We start from the raw sequence: 25025 nt of genomic DNA, 5'->3' as shown, positions 1-25025 counted from the left end.
AAAAAAAATTAGCGCAGTTGATTCCGTGCTGTCACTGCCTTCCCAAAGATCCTTTCGGCGCAATAAACGGTGACAATAGTATAAACCAAAAGTAAAAATTGAAATTTCAAGCCGCGGGAAGAGCGAAACACTCCAACGTTTAAACGTTGCCTTGGTATTTTTGAAGCCAACCGTGAGCAGTTTATCCGCTAGTAGGCGCGATGGAGAATTTTAGGTGTACCACTGGGGTGCGATTCTTTCATTTCCTTTCGCGTATGATCAAGTATAGCGGCCCTTTAGGCAAGAATCTTTTAATATCGCTTATGAAGAATGTTAAAAAAATTCCACAAATTCATATTTATCAGCTATTGAAACAAGGCTTAGATATTTTCAAATGACTTTTTTTTATAAAGCTATCGAACCATAGTAGTAGTATTAGTATTTATTTACAGTAGTACTAAATATTGTACAATATTATATGGATCTAAACTAGTGGAAACAAACCTTTATGAATTTTGTCAATTGGATATTTTAAACCTTTTGCATTTATTTAATTAATATCCAATCATCAGTAAATTTTTCACCAGTAATTTTATTCCGAGATAGACCAATGGATTGTCCTTAAAAAAAACTTGAATTTTGATCTTGACATTAATGGATTAATGGATGTCATATTACCGGGGTTCTGACAGTACAGTTAAAGAATTCTGCAAGTTTACATTCAAGACTTGCTTATTGAGACTCTTCGAAATTGGGTTAGTTATTCCAAACTAGAGGGATTCCAGAAGGGTTCTAAAATTTTTATTTGTCAAGTTAGATCGAAACAGCTAGCGGGTCCAATCGAACGCTGGAATACGCGTGTTTTTATTAGTGTTGGGGGGGGGGGGATGCGGAAAAACATTTTAAGCCACGGAAAAATTGCTATTCATGATTCAGAAAATGATTTGATTTTTTTTATATCTTTTCAAAAAGGGGGGGGGGGGGGGAGCAAAACCACTCCCCTAGCTACGCCACTGTTTGCTGGCTTTCTATTCCTTGGGAATATGTGGTTCCTTAGAATACTTAGAAAGTGCAAGTCTCATTCGACTACACAGCAGCTCTGGTTTGCATCAGATCAAGCATTCAACAAAATGGCGACAACTTATGATAGAAAGAAAACTTCAAACTTATGTCGAATGGAAACTTTAAAATTTTTACTCTACTTTCTGACACTGTTTTGTTCCTCAGGGTCGTAATCCTGAGTGATTTCCAGAATAGCTATTTCCAAGCAAGTGTTGAACAGGTACTGGTAACTACATTCTCTATACAGTGGAATAAACAAGACCAAGCAAAAATATAATACAAAACATTCCAGTATTGAAATACTGGCCTTTTTATTTTTTCACAAAATATATTTGAAACAAATATATACATAAGCAACATATTGAACAGGGAGCATGAAAGTTTGCATCACATTTTACATTGGAACTAAGTAAAAAATTGAAATGCATAAATATCTATATATATAATAATAAGCTAGCGTGAAATATACAGAAACGTAGAAGCATAACTGTCCAAAGCGAATCGAATTTTCAAATTGATTCAAAATTGAAAGCATTCGATATTTCAAATTCAGTAATAATTTTTTTGTTTTGAAAATTATCAATTAGAGTCGCACAATAGGAATCAACTAGAAGATTTTCATTCAATTTCCGAAAGTTGAAATGAAATAAAAAAAAAAAAACAATGAATTCATGTTCATCTTAATTTTCTTGCATTTTAAAATTGATAGCCGAGCACATTTTAATAAATTATTCAGTTCAAGCTGCATCACAAAAAACTGAAGAAATTTCCCGTCCAACTCAAAAGAGTAATTTCGACATATCAGTGGCTTCTAATGCAAGGCCTCATCAGAACGCCACATAGAAGAAAGCAAAATTTCAACATTTCAAAGTATTCAGGACAATATATGGGTAATAATCTCAAATCTGGCAACACTAAACACATTTTATTCCGGTTCGTCAATGAGCATTTGCAGCAAGGATTCTCTTCTATTGTTATTTGATAGAATCTTTATGACATCGCGAACCGGTCCTCCACATATCGGGCAAACGATGAATCTGAACATCAGACAGAAAATTGGTGATTTTCCCCTTAATACATCGCCATATGAACGCCATATGAAAGTGGGCCCGTGAATTATAAAAACCAGCGAAATTCGTTGTAAAATATTGATACGATACTCAAATGAGAATTAAAAATATTATGCAATAGCTCTCTAGCGACATCTTTAGGTATAGGTAAAGTAAAATTGAAATAATTTGGTCTATTCTATTGGGTTGTCTTTTTTCTGTCAGAGTCAGAGGTATTTTGTTCGTCACTTCAGTAACAAAAATGAATTCAACATTAAACTTTCTGTGATACGTATCGAAATGACAGGTGTCGGGAAATGCGGATTTAGGAAGCTGACCTAGGTGATCGTATGGTCGTATCGCTCCCACCAGTCTTCGTAGGGTCTTATAACGTTACTGTAACGTTGTAGTGGAGTAGTTTAACGGACGTAGTCAGGTAGTGGTTAGGAATTACATGTGCAAAAATGGCTATGCCACGACAACTAGAAGTGCTTACGTCGTGTAGTGAACATGGCTCCTAAAATGAAAATAATAATTGAAATAATCGGAAATACCTGAGCGATTGTTTAACCATGCAAGTGATGGCGCACCAGGAGCACAGAGTCACGTGACCGCATGGTTGAATGGCGCAGTTTCTCTGTCGATCTTTCTTGAAGCACATCATACATTCTGTGTCGTCATCAGAAGCTATGACGTCATCTATGTTTAGCGTATATCGCCTCTCTTGCTCATGGGGTGGAATCGATGGATCGTAAGCTCGTATGATTCCTGGGAATAGAGTTAGTCCAAGTTCACCAAAGAGACTTTAGATCAGGGGTATGCAACATTTGATACAGGAGGGCCATATACAAGTAACTGGGTGAAACCGCGGGTCGCATTTTCATTTAACATAGACTTTTTAGTAGTTGCACAAACAAAAATTTTGGTTGTTGGTTATCTTAATTAAGACATGCGTTGACACCTATTTTTGGGGAAACACGGTAAGTAGGTACTTTATATCTTTATTAACAAGTAACACCAACATATCTAAGACCAACGCCTAACTGGCCGATTAACGCCATAATCTTACCCATTAGTCTTATTGTTGTGGTGCTGCCATACACATCAAATGCTAGCCATAACGGTTTTCTGCTGAGGTCAGCATTCAAGTGAGAAATGGCACATTCGCCATTTTTACTGCACGTTATTCGGCCGTCAGTATTCATTTCAAATCCCAGCTGATCACCTGAAAATAAATATAATTATTTGTGAGACACAAAGTGTACATAATGATCGATGGTGCTCCCGAAGTATGCGAACCAAGATGGCGGACATCGGAACGTAACATGGGTAACAGGTTAGGGTTAGGTGATAATTTTTTTCCGATTTTCCTTATTTTAGTTTTATTATCAGTTCGAAGACTAGCCAAGAGCCTCCCGTAGTATTTATACCTAAAATTATGGCCTAACCCTAACCTGGTACACATATTACATTCCGATGTCCGCCATCTTAGTTCGCATACTTCGGGAGCCCCGATCGTTTTTTTTTATTGTTATTGTTTTTAGGGCGCTTCAGAAATGTGTGCACCAATATGAAGGTAACTAATATTGTTTGCCTACTTAACATCAAGTTGTGATAAGGAATTGAAACTTATGGGCAGGGGGTATACTCAATTGGCTAACACATTAGTCCCCGAACTCATAATACAAATAATATATAAAAAAAAATTAGAATAAAATTATGGCCTAACCTTGACCTGATACACATACTACGGAAGTACCATAAAAGCTTAGTGAGATGAATAAACCACGGCAATCGATCAAAAAAATTTAAATTGTACCTTCACAAGTTTCAACATCACGTGACATGTTCCAGTATTGTGACGTATTTTTCGTAAGCAGATCAGCGTTGTCCGGAAGTTCGTGTATATTTATTGAAGCAGGATTCACATTTGTTACGCCGACTCCGAGCGCTCCTGTTATTTTAATCAGGTTTAATTAAATTATTAGGTTTTTATTGCCACCATACAAATTGTGCCAAACCAGTCTTCTTAAAACAGGCAGTTTACAACAATGATGAGAGAAATACATTTGCCAAAATAATCCCTGTATCTATTTATCAGATTGGCTAGTTTAACTTCCATACAAATTATGCGTACACACTCTGACCATTGGAAGAAAATTTGATCTCATTAACATTCAATTTCGAAATGAAATTTTTATTTTGCGCATAGACGACGATAGGACGATTGAAAAGAGGGTGTTGCAAGTTGCAACTTGACAAAAACAGTCACAAACAATGATATATATATTTTATTTTTTCATATTTATCATGTGGGAGAGGAAAATCGATAAGATCAAATCACGACCCTTGTTGGGTAGCTAGCCCATGTCGAGCCGAAAATACAACTCCGCTCTAATTAACCATAAAACACTCACCTGCATAATTTGTGTTTGCCTTTGCAATCTCAACGTAGATGAGGTCATGAGGTCTCAATGATTCAGACAGGAATGTTAATGAATTCCAGAATGAATCGACTCTCTTGGCGATGCATCTTCTGGCATCCATCCTATCGAAGTATAAAACGAAATATACATTCCACAAGGATAATGAAAATACTGGAAATATAATTGTGTATTGCTCTTTGTGAAAAAAAAAACGTTCGCATAATTCTTACTTAGTTCTTTTAAACTGCGTTTTCGCTCCTAACAACTCTCTGTAAAAGAAGCCAGGAAACCTATTTTATGGTACATTCGAAAATTTTTCTAGTTGTACAGCATTAGCTACGCAATTTATTACACCCTGAGTGTCACGCGATCCAAACCCTAAAACTTCAACGAGCCTAACGCTCCCCACTACTTACTTGCAATAATGCTGCTTAAATTACCTAAAGGTTAAAGCAGGGGTGGGCAAGGTTATAGGATCTGGGGCCAGAAAATTTGCCCATCTAGACTGGCGGGCCATGTAAGTGTGATGTAAAAGTAACATTTGGTAAACAATATTTATAGTGGTACAAAAGTAAAAGTGAAAAACAATAAGCCTTGTGCCGAAACTAAATTAAATTGCAATTCCAACAAATTTCTTAGGTTATTTTAGCTGAAACGTCAATATTTGGTTTTAGTTTGGTTGAGGCAGCATCAGGCGGGCCAAATTGAATTACCCAACGGGCCGGATTTGGTGCGCAAGACGTAGTTTGCCCATGTCAGGGTTAGAGTGTTGGGATCGCCTCACCTTAGGTGCAATAACGCTAATAATCATACCTATAAGAAAAATTCCGACAGTAGCAGCGTACGTATCAGTGACTGCTCATACAGTGCCTTGTTCGGGATAAATGGCGTGAAAATGCCGTGTATAAATGAAGTGAATTGTAAATTTTTCTTCCTTATTACCTAATATTTCTCCCGCATGTTTCGTGAAAACCACAAGATCTGGCATCTTGAATTTCGGCCGTGGTTCCGTGCCCTCCGTCTTCGTCTGAAACAAAAAAGGCAATTCATAAATAAATTTATACGAAAGTCTAATGCAGTGTTTTTTTGACATTTTCGATGGAGGGGGACACGAATGAAACATTCCAAAATCTCGATAAACTCCTGCGCAATAGTTTCATCGTCTTTGGTTATTTGAATACTATACTATAATTGAACCTCCTGAAGTATGCGCACCAAGATGGCGCACAACCTGAAGTCAGGTTGTGTACCAGGTTAGGGTTCAGGTTGTGCGACATCTTGGTGCGCATACTTCAGGAGTACCCTATATTTATATATGAACTGTTCCGCACAACTGTGGTTTGAAATCACTGTCCCAAAAGATCAATATAGCTCCGCAATGTCAGAAAAATCCCATACAAAATTTAAAAAGAATTATACCGAATGTCATGCGTAAGTGTGCTCGTGGATAAAATAAATCAGCGGAAATTGGAACGAGATATCGGGATATGTTTGTCTCTAATGAAAAAATTAAAATATTTTCCTATTATTTTTGCGTTAGAATTTAGTATGAAAGAAATAATCTATCAGGGAGACATGCGATAGTCAAATCACAAATGTTAAGCGTTGGAGACATACGAATACAAGCGAGTCCTAATTTCAAATATGAAGCTTATGTTCAAAGAGAGAGAGAGAGAGACCTACCATCAGAGTCATTTGTTGAAAAACTTGCATTTCCTTGCGCAGCTGTTTCGTCGTCAACAATTGTAATCTGTATGACTCGCCCGTATAAATCCATCACCGGCCATTGACGCTTCTTGTAGTTCACACCCTTCAAGAATGTTCCTTTGTTTTCGTTGTTTATAAAGTAGAGAACACGACCGTCACCTGTAAACGTTTTTTTGTTTATATTTAGTTACAAGTTCGCGATTTCATCTATTTCGCTTGATCGTTGGAGTTAAGATTGATAGTAAGGCAAAAACTGTTAGGTTGTCAGTGGATCGTTCATGAATAGAGCAAAACAGAGTTGAATGACGTACAATTTTGCATCTCACTGAAAATGCCGCAAAATCTTCAGAAAGAAATCTTAAAACAAAACAAAAAATTCTGGCTATGCCTACGAGATAAAACCAAATCAACTGTTTCAACTTGAAATACCAGCCGTAAGAAACTCCAAGCTGACCCAAGAGGAATAGGGTAAAGTTTATCAGAAAATTTGTAGTGGCCAACTGTTTCAATTGAAAACGTCGTAGTCCCACACGCAGAATACTGCAATTTTTAAAAGAAGTCATCTATCATTTTATTCCATATAATAACAACAATCTTTTGCTCAAGTATAATTAAGCATATATCTAACTATTTATTGTTTTAATTCAAAGCATTGATGATTTGACACAAAAACCTCAAATATAAAAAAATAAAGTGTTGCTCACGCTGTAGAAGAACAGAAAACAGATTATTCTTCGCTACATATTTGTCAGGCACGGGAACTGCCCAGAATCTGGATTTCCGCGAAAGGTCTGGAACTGCATAACTTGGTAAAGTGTTTGTTGATAATGTAGAAGGGTTCTGTGTAGTGAAACCAAGACGAAATCCACCTCGCCAATCTCTTCGAACCTGTAAGATAATATTGTCTTTTATTTACCTATTTTTATGACGCAATTCCATGTAGATATGAAGCAATGAACCTTTCCATGCTTCCGAAAACAATAACTTGCTAAGTAATCACATACCCGATTGGATTGATAACTTGACGAGGGACGTGGTTCGCCATATGTTTGCGCCGCCTTATCTTCCTTCTTCTCCCCAGGGATAAATATGTAAATCCTATCCTATCCTATATAACCGGGCTACTCAACTATTTTTACCGAAGGTCCGCATACAAAACTTCAAAATTATTTGGGACCGGTGTTTCCAAAAATTATATTTCGGCAACTCTTAAACGCACACTTCCTCGACCGGCTAATAATTATTAGCTAATCAAGATTGTTTATTAGGGTGTTATAGTTTTTTTCATATATATTCAAAGTTATAGAAGTCATTTTTATAAAAGGAAACTTCAAAAATTAGGCTAATGATCCAAAATAAAGATTGATGTGCGGTCCGAATCAAATACTCGGAAAGTCCGGATTCGGACCGCGGTCCGCCAGTTGAGTAGCCCTGCTTTATAACATATGGCAATAAATATCCTATATAAATACGTAAATCCTATGTGTCATTAAACCTAATTGGCGGAAGCAATCGCACTGTCCGCAGTCATGATTTTTAGAAGAAAATATGCCCAAATAAATATCATGTTTACTCAGAAGTCCACTCAAATACCAAGAAAGAACCACATCGACTATACAGAATTTTCTCATTTTCATTTTGTGAAAGCCTGCACAGTTTTGCTGTTGTACATGCTAAACGGTGTGGGAGAATTAAGTAAAATAAATGGACAGCTTAAAAAATGAAAGCTCAAATACATTTACTTTATATTGAATCGTTATATTTTTGGTATCTTTGAGGTCTTTCGTGACACAAAAGCGTGTCACGGTGCGTGGTTTTGGAACGTCCAGTCTATTCTATTAGACACGTTCTGCCGGATAATATTTGAACAAAGGGTTGTACATCATCGGGCCATGCTATAAAGATTATACACAGGGCGATGTCAGTAAAAACTACTCGACTGATGTAATCCTAGACTATCGTTTTTTGAGTATAACTGAATACAAACAACGCAAATGCGTAAAATTCACTTGAATATTCGGGTAATTGTGATTGATGCTGACTGGATTTTACGATAAAAAAAGATTGTGACAAGATTGGACTAATCCGAGGGTGGGCAAATTACGGCCCGCGGGCCGGATCCGGCCCGCCGAAATGTTTCGTCCGTTCCACTTGTGTCTACTTAAATCACAGCCATAGTTTTCACGGATATAAATTTCCGTTGAAAATATCGATGAAAATAACGTCATAATGATCCCAATTGTTACATTATGCTTCTTAATATTATTTTTACGTTGGCCTAACTGTTGTAAATAAACTGCTTTTTATTCATATTTTTTTTTATTGAGTTCTGAGACTTTGGCCCAGTACCAAGTCTATTGTATGTAACTGGCCAACTCAAAAAAAGTAACTGCCCACCCCTGGACTAATTCTTGAAAAACCATGGCAAAAGAGTTGGATTCAACTGTTGGTGTCATACTGTTCCCAACTCTATATCCGACTCCTTGCCCAGGGTGACTAAAATTACTGTTTAATTTTGGCCCAATTTATCTGAGCGTTTTACGAACTACTTTTTATTACTGTAGTACTGCTTAAATATGTATGTACAAAAACGTTTCTGGGCGGTTGCATAAGTTTTATTTGTCATATCATCGTTAACTCTTCTGATTGCTCATTGGTCATCGTTATGGAAATAAACAAGGAAGTATATCTGGCAAAATACTCAAATGTCATTATCCTTACCTTGTTAAATCTAAAATGAATTCGTTCCCCGACTTTGATTGGTCGATGTCCCAGTACTATTCCGTCACAAAAGCTATTATGACGTCTCGTAGCAGTATATCTATCACAAGATAACGTAACATTTGCTCCGTGAATGTGATCGAAACGAAGCAGGTCGCTGTTTCTGAACAAAAAAAAATAGAATAAAACTACAGCGTATCCCAGACGGGCAGGAATTTTGTTGTTTTCAGAAAGAAAATAAAGGAGTATTACTTTGTAGATGATAGGGTTTTATCAATATTAATTAGTATTTTTGTAATATGAATTTATGCAATCATTATTGTGCGGACATGTAAAAACTATGGGGGCCAAATCCAGCCGTTGGGTAATTCAATCTGGCCAGTCAGCTGCGATTAGATTGAAATATATTTAGTTTTGACACGTTTTTCTTGCGATTTTTCCTATGCGGCGAAATTTCCTAAGGTGAATTTTTCGGACACGTCCAGCAATATCTTAAAGAATCGCTTTACAGATTCATCTCTCCATTTTCATCTACTTCGGTTGGCTCATTTGGTGAAAGGATTATTAATAACAAGCCAGGAAAAGCCAGTTTTCAATAAATCGTGCAAGAATAGAACGAGAATATCGGTCAGAGACCGAAGACTTATTGATCGAAAGTTAGGGGATCCCCAAAACAGCGCTCTTACTCCATAGTGACACCTTGTGTCCCATCACCAAATAATTAATAACTCGCTAATTATAAGACATAATCCGCTCAAAATCAATAGGCTTCTGGTCCGAGATAAGAAGAATGCACATGCAAAATCTGGAGCAGATTCAATCTCGCTTTCGTAAGATATCGCGTGAATCTAGCAGACAAACAGACAGACAGACAAATACCTTAAAATCGTTAAGTGACAAAATATTGCTGAAAAATGCGTAAGAATTTATCGCTGCAGATGCCACAAAATTGCATTAAAAATAATATGTTGAAATGGGTTAGGTGGTGGGCATGTGATTTGAAAGAGAGAAGTGAAATGTGCGATGCCAAAATATATCATTAAATCCAACGCCGCTGGGCCACCGCGCTCATATTGAATTTACAAGCTGAAACAGTACTTACATGTCTGGACTTGAAGGTAAAGTTTGATTCGAACCCGAACTTGATGTATTCGTATTCGCAGATTGCTTCGATGATGACGTAGTAGAATTTTGTGACGATTTTGCTGACGTCATAAGCCGTTTTGCTGATTTTATTGAAGCCCGAGTAGAAGATCGGAATGTTCCTCTCGTCGGAGATCGCTGGAACAGAGTTGCCAGTTCGGATGGCGATGTCGACAAATAAAAGCCCTCCCTTGTATGCAAGGTGTGTCTGTGTTGACGCGCATCTATGAATAAGAACTCATTGCGTTAATGATAAAAAATGATGTGGACGGAGTCATAAAAATTTGGCACCGGAATGTCAATTTATTGAGAAACAACTCCAAATCTGTTTGACAAAAATTTGGACTTCTTGCTCCAGAACGTAAACCTGGCTGTGGGGTCGGGAAATTTACACCAAACTTCTAGTGACAGGTAGGAGGAAATTTTGAATGGGAGAAATCCAATTTTGACTAATTAATGAAAACCGAAAGTTGGTTTGTGGTATGCAAGCCTTCTGTAATAGTCTTTCGAAAGTTTTGACTTCGAATTATTACTATTATAAACAGAAAGTCCGAATCCAAGAAAATACAAAAATTTGTATTCCTGGAAGTCAATAATTACCACTCTTAAGGTTTTTAAATTACCTTCACAGGGTTGTCCATACTGCCATAAGTCATAGTTTTCTGTCCCACCCCATAGCGTAGTGGTTTTCAACCTTTTATGACTCGTGGTCCTCCCGGGGGCTTCTAGCACTCATGAACCCCCCCCCCCCCCCCCCCCCCCGATGCCTGTTTATCATTATAGTAGTATTTAGTGTTATCTTGATACCAAATCTCATTATGTTCAAACAATTCATGCAACGCAAAGTCAAACACCCAATGAAATAATCTTATAGGAAGAACGGAGAGTTTTCTTGCAAAGTGAAAAGTGGCATTATAGCCCCGCATGCCTGTCTTATTCCACCCTTACCCCGTGGGACTTTTCCCATGGACATTCTCTCAAATCCACGGAGTCGGAAAATACGACAATATCAATAGAAAACATTTAATAAGAACACAAACCTCTGACAAGTTGATGAATATCGAAGCCAGCTACGAATTCTAATCTCTTGTGAAGAGGGAGACGAAGTTCTTTTTCGCGTTCTGAAATCATATTGCATTGTATGTAAACATTAGACAGTATTTAGATGTTTTTTAATTTAATATACCAAGAAAGTATATGGAAACGGAGGTCAAATGACAAATATGGCGACGACAATTTTAGCCAAATGTTAAAATAATTCCACTGAATGTGATACGAGGTTTTAACAGAATTGTGCCGAATGTCATATTAAAGTGGGCTGGTGAAAAATGAGTAGCCGCAAAAAATTTGATAAATATAACGCCCCGTAGGTCTCAAAAAAAACCCTAACCACAGCAACAACAGGAGCAAACAATTAAGTACTACTTGTTCAATGAGTGAAAATCAGCATATCTGAGACCCCAAGTAGATGCTTGTCTTGAGACGAGTTCTTAGCGGAAGCATAAATTCCTTCTTCACAAAGCACAAAAAAACCTCACCAATGACGTCATCGTCGTTTCCAATAATCCTCAGCCGATTGGACGGTTGGTGCGATCTTGTTATGACGTCAAGCGTCATGGTTGAGTAGTTTGCTTCTTATTATTATTCAAGTGCATATATTTTACAATGATTGCATAAACTGTAATATATAACAGGATTTTGTATTTATCAAATCATTATTATGATAATATGACTTAGAAGTAACCATCCGTTGGAGTTGAGCTTTACTACTATTCTGTGCTTTTGTGTCAGTGGATCGGAATGCATATTTTTAATTAAAGATGCAGTAGAAAGATTGAAGATGACTATTCGGCACTCCCGTAGTGTGTGTACCAGGTTGAGATTAGGCCATAAGTTTATTCCGATTTTCCTTATTTTAGTTCTATTACGAGTTCGGGGACTGTTTTTGTTAGCCAAGGGAATATACCATCTGTCCAGAGGTTTCCGTCCCTTTACACAACTTGATGTGAAGTAGGCTAACAAAATTAGTTACTCCTATATTGGTACACACACTTCTGGAGCACCGACTATTCAAGTATAACTGAATACAAACAACGCGAATGGGTAAAATTCACTTGAATATTTGGGTAATTGTGATTGATGCTGACTCGATTTTACGATAAAAAAACGATGTGAAATGGAAGGACTAATCCAAGGGTAGACAAATTACGGCCCGCGGGCCTGATTCCATCTAAGTATTTCATTCAGCCCACTTATGTCTGCTGAAATCACGACCAAAGTTTTTTTATGGATATAAATTTCCGTTGAAAATATCGATTAAAATAACGTCATGATGACCCTGATTGTCACATTGTGCTTCTTAATATTATTACTTATCGATTTTAATCGGTAAGTATCTTGATAGGTATTTGTTTGTCTGTCTGTCTGTCTGTCTGTTTTGGGGGTTACCCTAACTTTCGATCGATAAGTCTTCGAACCATTTTTATTACTGTAGTACTGCTTGGCAATTTTTATGCGCAAAATAACGTTCCAGGACGGTTGCACAAATTGCATTTGTCACATCATCGCTGACCTACTTCTGCTCAAAATTAGTTACCTCTATATTGGTACACACACTTCTGGAGCACCGACTATTCTATAAAAATCCTGCTGCACACTAACATGAACATATTTCTACGAGACTAACTACCTAGACTTTTAAATGAAGGAAGTTGTAGCAAGAATGGCAATTCTATGTGATTCAATCGTATCATCTTACACTAACACAAAATCTGTAACGTTTCGTGTGACAGAATTCATACTTCTTTAGACAATCATATTTCAACTAGAGAAACACAAAACCATTCTTACAATTCCAGAAGAGTTTACTATTTCTATATATAAAATGGACGAGAGGTCGTTAGCCATATGATTAGGTCGTTCTTGTCGGCTTTCTTACCCCCTGGATAAATAAGTAAAATTTTATTCTAATGTTTTTCTTTTCGGAAAATATCAAACTTTCTCAAGTTTGAAAGCGTACGTCACTAGAGAACATGTGTGGGAATAGTATTCAAATCAAACACCTGGGAAAATTCCCAATCAAACAGTTTCTCATGAAATTTCCTTCCATCAATACATTAAGCAAGTACTTCAACAGACAAGCATGAAGACTTTTGCCATTTCAAATCTTGCCGAGCACGGGACGTTGGGAACCGTATCGTGATAAATCGAGTAGTTCCGTTAGTCGAGTAAACCGTTCGCGATCTATTTTTATCATTTCAATACCTTGCCGCGTACGGAACAGGAAAGTTTTGCATACGATGGCAAGAAGCCCTGGCCCAATTGGAATTTAACTTTCATTAAAGAGATTATTGTTTCAAACTGATCCTATTTAATATGTTCCACCTGTGAAAATACCTCCCCCGTAGATTTGCTTCCATCGATACAAATTCAACGCTCCCCTCGACATTTAACGCCAAAATGAAAAATGTTAGTTGATGACCGTTCTCGACAAAATAACACCTCGTAGTAAACAAGTACTCCAACAGACAAGTAGAAACAGTCGAAGAATTTGGAGATTTTATACTCTGTCAAGCGCGGGACGTTGCGATTCGTACCGTAATAAATCGAGTAGGCAATACGGAACCGATGAGTATCTTGTTTTCCTAAGAATAATAAACACCTCCTCGCGTAACCAGTGAGCGCTCATAACGAGTCTTGTTTGTAAAAGCGTGAGGACGGCTGCTTAACATCCGACGCAGATTTTACAAAGTTGGAATCGAATAGGATGTGTGACATTTTATAATAGCTTATGGCCGTTGTCGAAAAACTAGCACCTCGTGGTAAACAACCACTTCGCAGTAAACAAATATTCCAGCAGACAATTAGAAACAGTCAACGAGTTTCAGCCGTTATATACTTCAGGCGCGACACGTAGGGAACGGTACCGTAATAAATCAAACAGATAATACCAGACCTGGAAGATTATACTCCTCCCGAAAATATCAGCTTTTTTGCATAGTCAATGTAAGCTAGTACAGACCCTTGTTTGTAGTGAAATCATGAGAACGCCTAATAAATATCCGAAGTAGATTTTACAAAGCTAAAATAGGATGTGTGACATTTTACACTGGCTAAAGTAACGATTAAAGATAGTAGTTGATGACCGTTCCCGGCAAAATAGCATCTTGTAATAAACAAGTACTCTAGCAGACAAGTTGAACCTCACCATCTATATGCTGCTGAGCGTGAAACATTTATGAAATTATGTCGAAGCTTTCTCTATATGTCCTTGAACACTTTAACACATCATCAAATACGCTAAAAATCGCGAGTTTCGACTGCGAATTTATTTTTAATCAAACAGATGATAATCATCTTGAAGACTTAAAAACATAAACAGACGCTTCTCCCAGAAACGAAAAGTTGACTCTCCCTTGCATGGTACCAACGGGGCAAACGACAACTTCGTGCTTTGGTGGGACCAATCAGAGCAGTAATAACACTCAAAACAAAAGGGAACACAACACCCATTTCTACAGCCCTCGAAAACTTTGCGCAGAATGTGGTTGCCAACAAAAATAATTATAACCTATGTTATTGTTAGTTTTAGCTCTCCCAAAAAAAAAAAACGCCACACCCCCTCACCTATTTTTTCTACAACCATCGAACACATTGCGTGTACAGCTTTCTAACAATAACAATAATAACCTGTGTTATTGTTAGTTTTGGCTTCTCGCCTGGAAGGTGTATCTTAGCCAGTTTACAATAATATTGGGAGCGGTAGAAGCTTGTTTCTGGCTCAAGATGTCAAGACTGAATTCTGCAATGAAACAAGTGAGAAATGCTCAGCTATATGGACGTTGAAGTCAAATGACTAATGCCGTAAAGCAGTAGCCTACGCTTTGCGACTGCGAATTACCATAATTTATCCTAAATACTAACACTAATACATCTGCACGAAACCAGCGCGCCTTTAATTCTAAAAAAACTTTATACAGAGTCAGTCATGTGATCACGCTATTAAATGCTATAGTGATAACTCGTATACAGTAGTGTAGTCTATAAATTACACCTGTCTAAAACGCAAGCGCCTCTTCAAACTATTAACAATAAAATCGAAAAACAACTATTATTTGTTGCTTTGGCGCGTCTTCACTTCGAGGGTATTGTGTTGCAACAATACAAATACCCGCGCGCGGAATAGACAGATTTACCAGCTATTATCATGTAACAATACCTGTATGATATTCTGTCAGACATTGTTTACTTTAGTAACTTTTTCGAATCTCGTATGGTGAAAATTACCTGACGCTGTAAGAGTTCTGTTTGCGAAACGTCCAAACAGAAGGTTCCAAAGTTTGCCGTTCAAGCCGACTCGACTTTTTAAAGTGACATATGCGATTTAAGAACTTATAAAGTATATTTTACACAAATATTGAATTTTCGAGTGAAAAAATCCGAACTTTTTGCAGTCATCCCCCACTATTATATGAATACTCAGTTAGGGCTTGGGTTAGGAAATCATTCCCAAACCTATCTGAAGGACTACTAATTTGTTATATAAAAACGTGGCGGGGTAAATTTAGTGAAATGGGATAACTGGAAAAGGAACAAAAAGTGAATATTCAGAATTATGCTGTGAAAGTGTTACTATCCAAAAGTCGTCATGGAATGATTTTTATCGTCAATACATAACTCGAGGTAGCAATAACAGATATATTTTGGAAAAATATACTTTTTTATTAACAGTATCAACTTAGTTTACGACAGATACATCAGAAATGACACGTAAAAGTACTCGGAACCACTTTCATACCTAAATGGCCACTTGACATCACTCCAGCTTGATGACTAGTCAAGGGGTAACTGAAATAGTGTGTCACATATACCGCCGTTGTGGATTACTCGGCCTTGTTTAAAGAAACGATGCTTTGACGTTGAAAGAGCGGCCATTTTATTTAATGTTATTATTGAATTCTAATGGTTTATTACTCCACAAATAATAGACAAAGCAAAAACGAAATAGCTATTTTTAAATATCTCACTGTCAGTCACATTTGAGCTATATTTGAAAATAAGTGATGACTTATAAAAGGTTTCTCACAAATTTAAATTAAACAGCAAATTTCGACTAAATATTGGACGCGTAGGAATCAGACAAAATATTAGTCTTGTGGCCACTTTTTCATCTTCAACTACTAAAAATTTGAAATCTATCGGTGCATAAGTTGTGGAGAAAAGTAATAATATGTACTATTGATATGTAATACTGTACTACTAATAACTATCTAAACAGTATTAATTATACTAGCCAAATACAATGCAATATGTCCTCTCTCAAAGCAACAAAACACCTCCCTGAAGAATAATTTCCTCTCGGTTGGGTAACGTTGGCCTAATGGTTATATTGCACCTGGCTATGTTATCGTGGTATGCCCCCCCCCCCCCCCCCCCTTCCCTTTTAAAATGTAAAGAAAATGAAAGCATTTTTCTGTATCGTTAGCAATTTTCCGTAGCTTGAAACGTTTTTTAGAAAACAAAACTCATGAAAACACACGTTTTCGGCGTTTGGCCGGACCCGCTAGTTGTTTCGATCTAACTTGGCAAATATAAATTTCAGAACCCCCCCCCCCCCCTTTGAAAATTCCTGACTACGCCCCTTTTCCCCTCCCCAGCGTGAATGAAATGAGTAGGGAATGCAGATCTGAAAATATTCGAGTCTTCTTGAGTATAGTACCTTATTACATATTAGTGAATGCACGGACTGAGGCTTTTTTAGAATGAAGGCGTAAGAACACCTTATAAAAATAGCGGAAGCTCAAATGCATGGACGTGAAAGCTAGAACGAAGTAAACAAGTGAAGCAATCTGTCACAGTAGACTACCAGGTACGACAATTCTCACGACTCCTAACCCATAGAGCCACAAAAATTTTCTGAAATAAATAAAAGTAATAGCCTTCGAGCGCAATCTTTAACTACTGATAATTTCAAAGCAATTGGTCTAAGTAAGAGAAATGCGTAACAAGCGTTTTCATATCAATAAGAAGGAAAATACAAACAACATATGACAAAACGATCCATAAGTAAGTCCACGCTTCGTATCCCATAAAGTCTATCCTACACCCGACAAGAGAAAAGCTCTTTCCGCAGCCTTTGGTGATTGTGAAATCGTCGCAGTAATTAACGACCGCAGACGATATTTGTCATCAATCGAAGACGCAAAGATTGTGACGCAACAGAGTTTGAGTTTTCAAGTGACAAGCGCTCATTGTGAGTCAGCGAAATGCCCCAGCTACTCGAGTGCTGACTCACGTACAACGCATGCCGCAGACGCTACTTTCACACAGGAATAATCAATAGCATTCTACTTATGGAAACTAACCACGGGAGATGAGGAATGGGGTTTAGCGTTATTTTTTTTTGGACACGGAGTATACAAATGGACCGTTATAATTATTATAGTTGTTCCTGTGTGAAAATATCAGTTTCTCCACAACTAACGGACTAATCAATTTCAAATTTTTAGTGCTTAAAAAGGGTTGATGCCGCCGCTGGAAGATTATAATTCTTTTATATTAATTTTTCTCCCAAATTTATCCTGTGACTAATGAATTTCGTTATCTCACCCAACTTTGCTGTTATTTTAACTCGTGGGAACACTTTGTATTTGATATAAGGGAACAGTTCTATATGACTTGACACTTATTCATGCCTTCCGATCCGAGCAAGGCCGAATACAACAGTCACTGATATCTAATAATATTTAGGGTGTTACTATTAACCAGAGCTTTTCTGGTTCGTCATTGCCTCCCCATTTTTTACACCTTGAGTGAAATGGTGGACAATCGTGCCCACCTCTTTTTGCGAAACATCACTGAATAATAAATGCTCAGTATGCGAAGGAAATGTAAACAACGATAAAACATAACTACATTTAAAATTTTTGGACAATTCCCATCCCACTAATGCAAAGATAATAAGAAATTGGAGTTCCAGTTGGAGTTCGAGTTTGGAATAATTTGAAAATTTGAATTTTCAGCACTATCTGCATTCCTAACCCAAAATGGATAATTACTAATTTATGGAATGGATATTTAATTTATCGTGGGGCTCCGTAAATACTAGTCAACCTCTACACGGGCTCCACAAGAACAAAGGTTTAAGAACCTCTTGTCTAGATCACTAGGCTACTGTTTTACTTGGTTCCCGTATATTTGAACCCAGGTACATTTGAACTCACGACAATTGCACCTGCATACTATTGCATCTATGAATTTTTTTTTGTTTTGCGGATATTTGAACTCATACTAACCCTAACCAATGGGTTTTCGCACCCGCATATAGATTGAACCCGCGGATATACACATGGGTTTAAATGTACGGTCACTGTTTTACTTAGCTAACCCCATACGTTCTATCAGTAAATTGCGCCTATTCATTCGTCTCGGAGGTCTTTCAAATAGCAAATAGTAGCATATGTGTCTATCTATTCCTGCTAAATATATAAATAATGTATATAAATAAATAAATATTTAAAATCATCAATTGACATTTCAATAATTTACCCCCAATTGTGATAAGAATTTATGAACGCACTGTATATTCCTCGCAGCAGTATCTTCAATTCATATTTACTCATTCAAACAGCGAATAACACCGCATATCCATCCTGTTGCTTACGGACAGATGAGCAATATATTCATACCAGTAGAGATTCACTTCAGATTCAACAGACATGAAATATACATATAAAACTCAGTAAAATACACAAGACAACGAAGTACGACACAACGATGATATGTACAATAGTTAGATACCTGATAATCTGATATAATATGTCGCTGGAAAATAATTTTATTAGATAGTGTCATTAAGCTCAGCTGCGAATAATGAACCATAGATGGGCGTGGTCTCAACGTCAATCATGTTATACGGACCAATCACGGTTATGTAGAATTGTACAAACATAAATGAATAAATTTTGCAGACAGACTCGAAAACTACTGAGCAGTAACAATTCAATAATCGTACAGACCCAGGACCAGGGCTAATATGCCTAACATGTGGTGTCAATAGAGTCATGGCATATGCGCTAATCATACGACAACTGAGCTACCATTCTACTATGTTATTTAAGTATACGTTTATTTCGACTCCATAATCAGCATAATAGGCGATAAAATAATTTATAAAAACAAAATGAATAAAACCGATTATAGAATCCGGAGGACAAACGAAACCTTAGGTAAAGCTTGAAGCGTACAGATTTTAGATGGAAAGGTATTGATAAAAGAAGTAGTACGTGTTCGCTCACCCAAAAATGCGCATATTTATCTCTCTCTAAAGTCATTTAAAAAGCAAACGCCAAATATGCATCCTTTTTGTCAAAGACAGATAAGCGATATAACATGATATTATCGGCTTCATTTGATATTTACGAATTACTGTTGCGAAAAATTATTTCTATTGGGTTATGTACCATAAAGCCAATCTGCGATAAATGAACCATATATGGGCGTGGTCTCAACGTCACTCATTTTCTATGGACCAATCACGACAGTATAGAGAAATAAAATATTTATATCGGGTTAAACAGCGATAGAAATGTCAACATTAATAAATCAATAGTCTAAAGTGGTATCACTTAATACACATCACTCGACATCTCTCGGGAGGCAGCTAAACAGTTTCGTATTAACAAAATCATAAAATGTTAAATCTTCCATAGCATATGGGTGATTTAAATACCATATTACAAGTAAGGATGCCAAGAATGTGTACTTACAAAGATTCGATTCTTATCCGATTCCTAAATTTTCGATTCCGATTCTCGATTATGAATCTCGATTCCTCGACATATCTTACCGAAAACACCTAAGCAATATACCATATGAAGTCAAACAAGAGAGCGAGCGATGTTCAAATTCTGAACTGCCAAGAAAGCCGAAACTAAGTAGAATGGGTATTCGATCTGTCACAGGAAACAAAATCGCACAAAAAAAAACGAATCCCTCAGAACTCACAGAGATTTTTAAAATAAATAAACGTTAAAGCCTTATATCGAAATATTATATTTAGTGAAGTTTGCGTCGTCGTAGCAACTCAACATAGCCGTGAAGCAGTTTATACACACATGCGAAGAAATTGCCACAAAACTTTACACATTCTTTTCAATCCAAGTTTTAACCTCGAGAATCGATTCCAATGCATCGGAATCTATTCTAGTCGATTCCGCGAAGAATCGATTCTGTAATCGAATCCGGACTCGATTCCCCCATCCCTAATTACGAGTAGTAGGGGTATCTAATCTTTTACAGCAAGGGCGTGCAACCTGCGGTCCGCGGGCCAAATGCGGCCCCCAAGAAAAAGTTGTGCGTCCTGTGGAGAAGTGCCAATTGTGAATCGTGTACGCCCATTAAACGAGTTTTATCCGGTACGTGCGAATAATTTCAATACCTGTGCGTTGCGAAGCCTATATACCTATGACGTGAAATGCCCTAAATTTTTGTGCCTGCAACTACTAGAAAGCCAAAAGATGTGGCCCGTGGTTTCACCCAGTTATTTGTATCTGACCCTCCTTTATTAAAGGTTGCACTCCTCTGTTTTACAGTACCGTAGTTTTGTCGATTTCGACTCAAAAACACAACAACTCAAAGTTTTATTTTGATGACGTTATCACACACAAATGACACACCCTGACTCCTCCCCCAACAAAATGCATCAGGAAATTAGTATTAGTAGCAGCAGGATAATATACTTTAATTTAATACGATTGCGGGCGAAAGAGGGGGCTTCAATTCATCTGTCATTGTACTCACACTCGTACTCGGTATAAAATAAATGGCTTTTCATCTGCCTATATATGGCAGCCATTGATGAATGATGGTTGGCGATTGAGACTGTATGACAGATATGACAACAATGTTTTTAATAAATAAGCCAAAAACGGCAAAGATTCCTTAATTTAACTGAACTTTTATGACAGTATTCATGCGGTGGTTGACATACTTCATTTGTCATAAGAATCACGAGCAATGTGGTTTAAGATAAATAAAAAATTAATCAATATGTCGGGGGTGGTTTCAATTCATATTATATATCCAGCTTTGCAATTAGGGAATGAAGTCTAAAGAACGTTTTAAGAGTTTTTATGAAAAAATATTATACGGAGACACATATCCAAGAATTTTTTATTTGGGATAGAGATACCTGGAATAACATTAATTAAGAACATAAAAGTTTGAGCTTGATTGACAGTAAAAATATTTTGTAGCCGCCCTAAAAATTCCGCTCACATACTCGAAAGGTCATTCAAATACCGACTGAGGCTGTATATCAGATACGGCAAAGCTTTTTAATGAGTAGGTCAAAAACTGCAAAAATTCTACATTAGGGTAATTTAACTGAACCTATATATGCGGTGGGTGACATACTTCGTTTGTCATAAAAATCACGCACAATGCGGTTTAAAATAAATAAAAAGGGAGCGATCAATATGTCGGGGGTGGTTTCGATTAATAATATATACCCAGCTCTGTAAATGGAGCAAAGTTACCTAAAGGAAAGGAGTTTTTATAATGAATATTAAACAGATGTTGGCACAAAATTAAACATTTCTCATTTGGGAAATATTCAATAATAAACATATTTTAATTATATTAAAGTTTTGGAACGCGATAGACACTACACGTTTTGTGTTGCCGCCGTAAAATTCCGCTGTCTATAGGGCAGCCCAATAAGCTCATTTTAGAATAGAGACTATATCAGAGATGACAAAATATTTTTATTGAGAGGTAAAAATTGTGAATGCTCAGAGTTTTTATAAAAAAATATTATTCCGATATTGGTACATATTTGATTATTCAGAGATACTTGAAATATTATTGATAACATAACAGTTTGATTGACAATAAATTAGGGTGATTCAACGGAAGTTTCATCACAGTATTCGTGCGGTGGGTGACAGGCTTCAACTGTAATAAAAGTCGCGTACAATGCGGTTTAAGATAAATAAAAAACAATCAATATGTCGGGGATGGTTTTACCTCATATTCTATACTCAGCTTTGTAATTGGAATAAAGTTAATCAAATAGGCAGAGTGTGGTTTAAGATAATAAAAAGCGATGAATATGTCGGGGGTAGTTTCGCTGCTGTATGCTTTGCGATAGGGGCAAAGTTAATCACGTTTCTATAATTTTGATAATGAATATTATATTATACAATAACATATTACAATTGAACATATTAGAGCATTTTTTAATTTGAGATAGATGTATCTTAAATAACATAGTAATAATAAAGTTTGAACTACACAGTGAACTTTTATAACAATATATCTGCGGTGGTTGACACATTTTCATCTGTCAGAAAAATCTCGCACAATGCGGTTTGATGAATAAAAAGCTATCAATATGTCGGGGTGATTCGAATAATAGTGTATCCATCTTTATAATTGAAAATGGCGTTAAGGGAATGTTTTTAGAGTTTTTATGATAATATTATACAGATATTGGTACATATTTAAGCAATTTTCATTTGGGATGGAAATACTTGAAATAATTTAGAGAACGTAAAAGTTTGAAATTGATTGGCAAAACACGTCTTGTATATCCGCCGTAAAATTCAGTCCACTGGCTATATGGCAGCCCTATAAGCTCTTTGAAATATATCATTCTAATGACGCTTAAGACTGACTATATTTAAGGGATGGCCAAACTTTGTTGATGAGTAGGTTAAAAATTCTTGCATTAGGGTAATTTAACTGAACTTTTATAACAGTATTTATGAGAGACGCACTTCATCGATAAAAATCACGCACAATGTGGTTTAAAATAAATGAAAAGCAATAAATATGTCGGGAGTAGTTTCCCTTCACATATATTATAGCTTTGCAATTAGGAACGAAGTTGAAATAATAATTTCAGAGTTTTTAAAATAAACTATACACTAATCTTGGCACGTATATCACCATTTTTCAATTAAGCTAAAAATTCGAAAGCAATCAACTTCAAGTCAAGTCTTCGCATAATACTCACTTTACGAGCTGTACACAATTTGAGTAGATGCCTTAAATATGGAAATACGATGTCTATAGAGCACCCCAATTAACCACTAAGTCGGTATCCAATAACTCGTAATTTACTATCATAATTTTCTACATTTTCAGTAAATCTTTGCAAAGTGGTTGCCCATACCTTTAGTTTTATATACATTTAAACTTTTGTTGATTGTAGCCAATGGTTTCAGAAATTTAGAACGTTTTGCACAAAAGTTATGGCTTCTCTGTAAGTCTCTTTCACTACTGAATAAGTTTATTTGAGCATATCTTCGTAGCAAAAAAAACACAACTAAAAATTTATCTACATCAATAAAATAGATAACATTATCTCTTTACACGAGGTAGCACACTAACACAAATCTATTTCTGTACACTAGCAATCATCTTTATTCTAATATAAAATCCTTGAATTATACGGATCAATCAGCGTAAAGGCATATAATGCTAGAAGAAAGTAGATAGTCTCGCTTAACACCAACATATATTTACTCTCCTGCGTAAATAATTGATAATGTGGCCATCGGGAAGGAGTCTTAAATAAAGCAGGCGGCCAGACTGAGCTAGTCTGAAATCTGAGTGGAGGTTTCATTTATAACAAATACTAAATACTTTGAAATTCGAGATAATTTTCGTTTCTTTTACCGAGTGTATTGTTTGTTCCCAATCCCACGCGCTAGTAACAAATGAAATATTACGTCATAATTAAATTACAATTGTCGGCTTGTAAATTGATTCACTTCTTTGTGTATTTGCTAACAATGTTTATTGTTTAAAAACAATATAACAATGAACAAATGTTCAGAGATTTATTCCCGCCATTAAATAATGTTTTCCCTCCCACGATTGTTTGTCACAATTATGAAGCGTGTTATTAATTACGAGAAAACAATACTTTACATTCCTGTTTTCGTTTTTTTGTTATTATTAAATTGGGCGGGGACAGGGAGGGGAGGCTTTGCAGAAAAAATTGGTTTATGATAGCTGTAACCAGCCGTCAATCCTGTGGTGGTATTCAAAATTTGGTACTCCAAGATGGCGGACACAGGGACGTAGTATGCGTACCAGGTTTGGGTTAGGATCGGGATTAAAATTATGGCCCAACCTAACCTGGTACACATACTACGTTCCGGTATCCGGCATATTGGTTCACATACTAAAGAAGTACTAAAAATTAACATTAGATTACACGATATGAACAACATGACACACTTTACATGAATCTAACATATAACATTGAAAACGATAAATACTACTCAAATCTTCAGCTGCGGTATTCCCTGAAATCGATGTAGATGTTCCATAATTCATTTGAAATTTTACCTGTGATATATTTTGGCTCCCATATCCGATGCATAATTTTGAGCTGATTTATACTAATATTTATTTTAGTTATTTTGTTCAATGAACAAAAAAATGCAATTCCATTTAAAAATATGTACCCGAAGCCCTTGAGTGAGTATAGCATATATAATAGTGGTGTAGTATATGACAATCTAATAGTCTTTATAGTAAAGACCATAATTTTTTAAAATAGTAGACCAATATCTCCATACGGAAGAGATCATTTAAGTGGCAATTGGCATCACATATCCATTCCCTGCATCCTATTTATAAGCCAACCCGATGGAAGCCTAGTCAGAATGCAATTAGGATCCATTCCTAGCCTGCTGTATAGATGGCTGTCCAATGGCCTTCTACGAGAGAGAGAACTTATTATTTCGTCAACCAGAAAACACATAATATAAATTACGAGAATATCGGTCGGAGACCGAAGATTTATCGATCGAAATTGCGGTTTCGATTCATGACTCTATAGTGACACCGCGTGTCCCATCACTAATTAATTAATAACTCGCTAATTATGCGACATAATTTATCCAAAATCAGTAGGCTTCTG

The 25025-nt window shown here is 36.5% G+C and overlaps 1 protein-coding gene across 1 annotated transcript; it reads right to left on the bottom strand.

Moving 5' to 3' along the window:
• Positions 1–1325: 1325 nt before the first annotated feature.
• On the bottom strand, positions 1326–11762 carry LOC120329608 (protein neuralized-like). The gene is made up of 12 exons (XM_078116251.1): positions 11626–11762; positions 11128–11208; positions 10047–10311; positions 8945–9107; positions 6928–7111; positions 6200–6382; positions 5459–5543; positions 4508–4638; positions 3910–4044; positions 3160–3315; positions 2645–2858; positions 1326–2078 (listed from the first exon to the last, which is right to left on the bottom strand). Exons 1-12 carry the CDS (start codon positions 11702–11704, stop codon positions 1967–1969), a joined length of 1788 nt encoding a protein of 595 aa, XP_077972377.1. The 5' UTR covers positions 11705–11762; the 3' UTR covers positions 1326–1966.
• Between the last annotated feature and the right edge of the window lie 13263 nt (positions 11763–25025).

This window comes from Styela clava, chromosome 9 (genome assembly GCF_964204865.1).
Source record: "Styela clava chromosome 9, kaStyClav1.hap1.2, whole genome shotgun sequence".
In the NCBI taxonomy this organism is placed as follows: Eukaryota; Metazoa; Chordata; class Ascidiacea; order Stolidobranchia; family Styelidae; genus Styela; species Styela clava.
This window is presented reverse-complemented; position numbering and strand designations above follow the sequence as displayed.